Genomic DNA, 2,168 nt, shown 5'->3' with positions numbered 1-2,168 from the left:
TTGAGATATAAAAGAGAGAAGTAAGCAGAGAGACATGGGGACCTCATACCACCAAGAAAGAAGCACTGGGAGCATAGGGCATCCTTTGGACTCCAGGGTCCCTGTGCTGAGAAGCCCCTCAGTCAGGGAAGACTGATGACAAGTACCTTCCTCCAGAGCCGACAGAGAAGGGAAAGCCTTCCTCTGGAGCTGATGCCTCAAATTTGGACTTGTAAGCCTACTTGACTGTGAGAGAATAAATTTCTTTTTGTTGAAGCCATCCACTTGTGGTATTTCTGTTAAAGCAGCACTGGATGACCAAGACAAGGGGCTTCTGCTACATTCTCCAAATCTGATGGAAGAGGAGACTTAAGACCAAAGCAGGGAAGTAATGTCCCAGAGGTTATGATGGATAAGTACAAAGCCCAGGCTAGAACCCAGGATCCTGACACAGAATCACAGAATTGTAGAATTTTAGAATTGAGAGGGATCTTAGAAATCACATAGGCCAATGTTTTCCAAGCCAGGTTCCATGGAGCCTTGATTCCCAGTAGGCACCCCGGGGCTGCTGAGAAGGCAGGCCTCTGTGCTCCACATCACTCAGCCAAAGCAGTTCTGTTTTTATGTATTAGAGTCTGTCTGAGATTTAATTTTCTAAAAAGAGTATTTGAAGGGAAATAAAGCCTATAAACCGCTCATCTGGTCTAGGGATACTGACACAGAGCTCTGACTAGAGTATGGATCCCTTGGAGCCCAGGCTGACACTTCTCCTGCCTGGTGCCCCGTTGCTACCCCACACTAGGGTTTTTCCAGGCCTGTGGGGAAGAGGGCATCTTTGTGTGGTCCGAGGGTGGAAGACAGCATCAGCTTTCTGGGTGCCAAGAGCCCCCTCGGTGTGTTCATAGTCCTGCCCTCACTCCACAAAACTTCAGGTTTGGGTCAAGCAAGGCAGGGAAGGGAGTACAGAAAGGGAAAAGTAGGTGGAATGACAGAGGAGGTACATGATAGACATCCTGGGGCATTAGGAGGGCATCTGCCTGAGAACAGCACCACAAGCACTCACCCTGATTTTGTCATTCTCCGTCTTGTCCTCCAAGTCCTCATCAAATTCCTTCTGGGGGTAGAATTCAATGCCGTTTACTTCAAGCTCCTTGCGTACCTATGGTGGGGGCGGGGGTGCGGGGAGGAGAAGCAAGGCAGCCAGGTGTCAGGATAATGGAAAAGAGGTGTGTGTGTGTGTGTTATGGATTGAATTGTGTCCTCCCAAAATGTGTCAACTTGTTTCCAGTATTGTGTGATTGTCCACCATTTTGTGATCTGTTGTGATTATCCTATGTGGTGTAAATCCTAACCTCTATGATGTTAATGAGGCAGGATTAGAGGCAGTTTTATGTTAACAAGGCAGGACTCAATCTACAGCATTAGGTTGTATTCTGAGTCAATCTCTTCTGAGATATAAAAGAGAAAACTGAGCAGAGAGGAGGGGGACCTCATTATCACCAAGCAAGAAGAGCCAGGAGTGGAGCACATCCTTTGGACCTGGGGTCCCTGTGCTGAGAAGCTCCTAAACCAGGGGAAGATTGATGACAAGGACATTCCGCCAGAGGTGACAGAGAAAGAAAGCCTTCCCTTGGAGCTGGCACCCTGAATTTGAACTTCTAGCCTCCTAAACTATGAGAGAATAAATTTTTCTTTCTTAAAGCCATTCACTTGTGGTATTTCTGTTATAGCAGCACTAGATAACTGACTGTGTGTGTGTGTGTGTGTGTGTGTGTGTATGTATGTATGTATGTGTGTATGTGTGTGTCTGCGTGCACATATGCACATTCTGAATTCAGAGGAATAAGTCAGCCTTTGATAATCAACAATCATCTCTGAGCTCTGAGTCCCTGGGAAGCAGGAAGAACCTGAATACGTGAGAGCCGCAGGTATACAATTACCACCGCCCAGCCTGAGATGAGGAAGAGTCTGGAGGGCGCAGGCTTCAGGCCCCCGGCTCCTCACAACCAGCACGCTCATCATGGGGTCCCTAAGATTAGGATCTAGACATCAGCACGGCTGATCCAGACCCTACTCAGGCAGTGCTTATGCCACTGCATGTTGTATTCCTGTTTGCAGGAAAGAGAGGAGAGCCCCTCCAAGCATCTCTGTCCTCTTTCAAGGCCAAGCTTAAAAGTCATCTTCTCCAG

The 2,168-nt window shown here is 47.8% G+C and overlaps 1 protein-coding gene across 1 annotated transcript in view; it reads right to left on the bottom strand.

Annotated features, from left to right (window-relative positions):
- Positions 1 to 2,168, bottom strand: part of SEPTIN3 (septin 3) — a 16,086-nt gene that overhangs the window by 6,134 nt on the left and 7,784 nt on the right. Inside the window, exons 4-5 of the mRNA XM_012556534.2 lie at positions 1,887 to 1,947; positions 1,043 to 1,138 (exon numbers count right to left, since the gene is read on the bottom strand). Of these exons, the coding sequence (XP_012411988.1) occupies positions 1,043 to 1,138; positions 1,887 to 1,947 (157 nt within the window). The remainder of the gene's footprint in view (positions 1 to 1,042; positions 1,139 to 1,886; positions 1,948 to 2,168) is intronic.

This window comes from Trichechus manatus, unplaced genomic scaffold, assembly GCF_000243295.1.
Source record: "Trichechus manatus latirostris isolate Lorelei unplaced genomic scaffold, TriManLat1.0 scaffold00069, whole genome shotgun sequence".
Classification (NCBI taxonomy): Eukaryota; Metazoa; Chordata; class Mammalia; order Sirenia; family Trichechidae; genus Trichechus; species Trichechus manatus.
The sequence above is the reverse complement of the archived record's forward strand: the minus strand, read 5'-3'. Positions and strand labels throughout refer to the sequence as shown.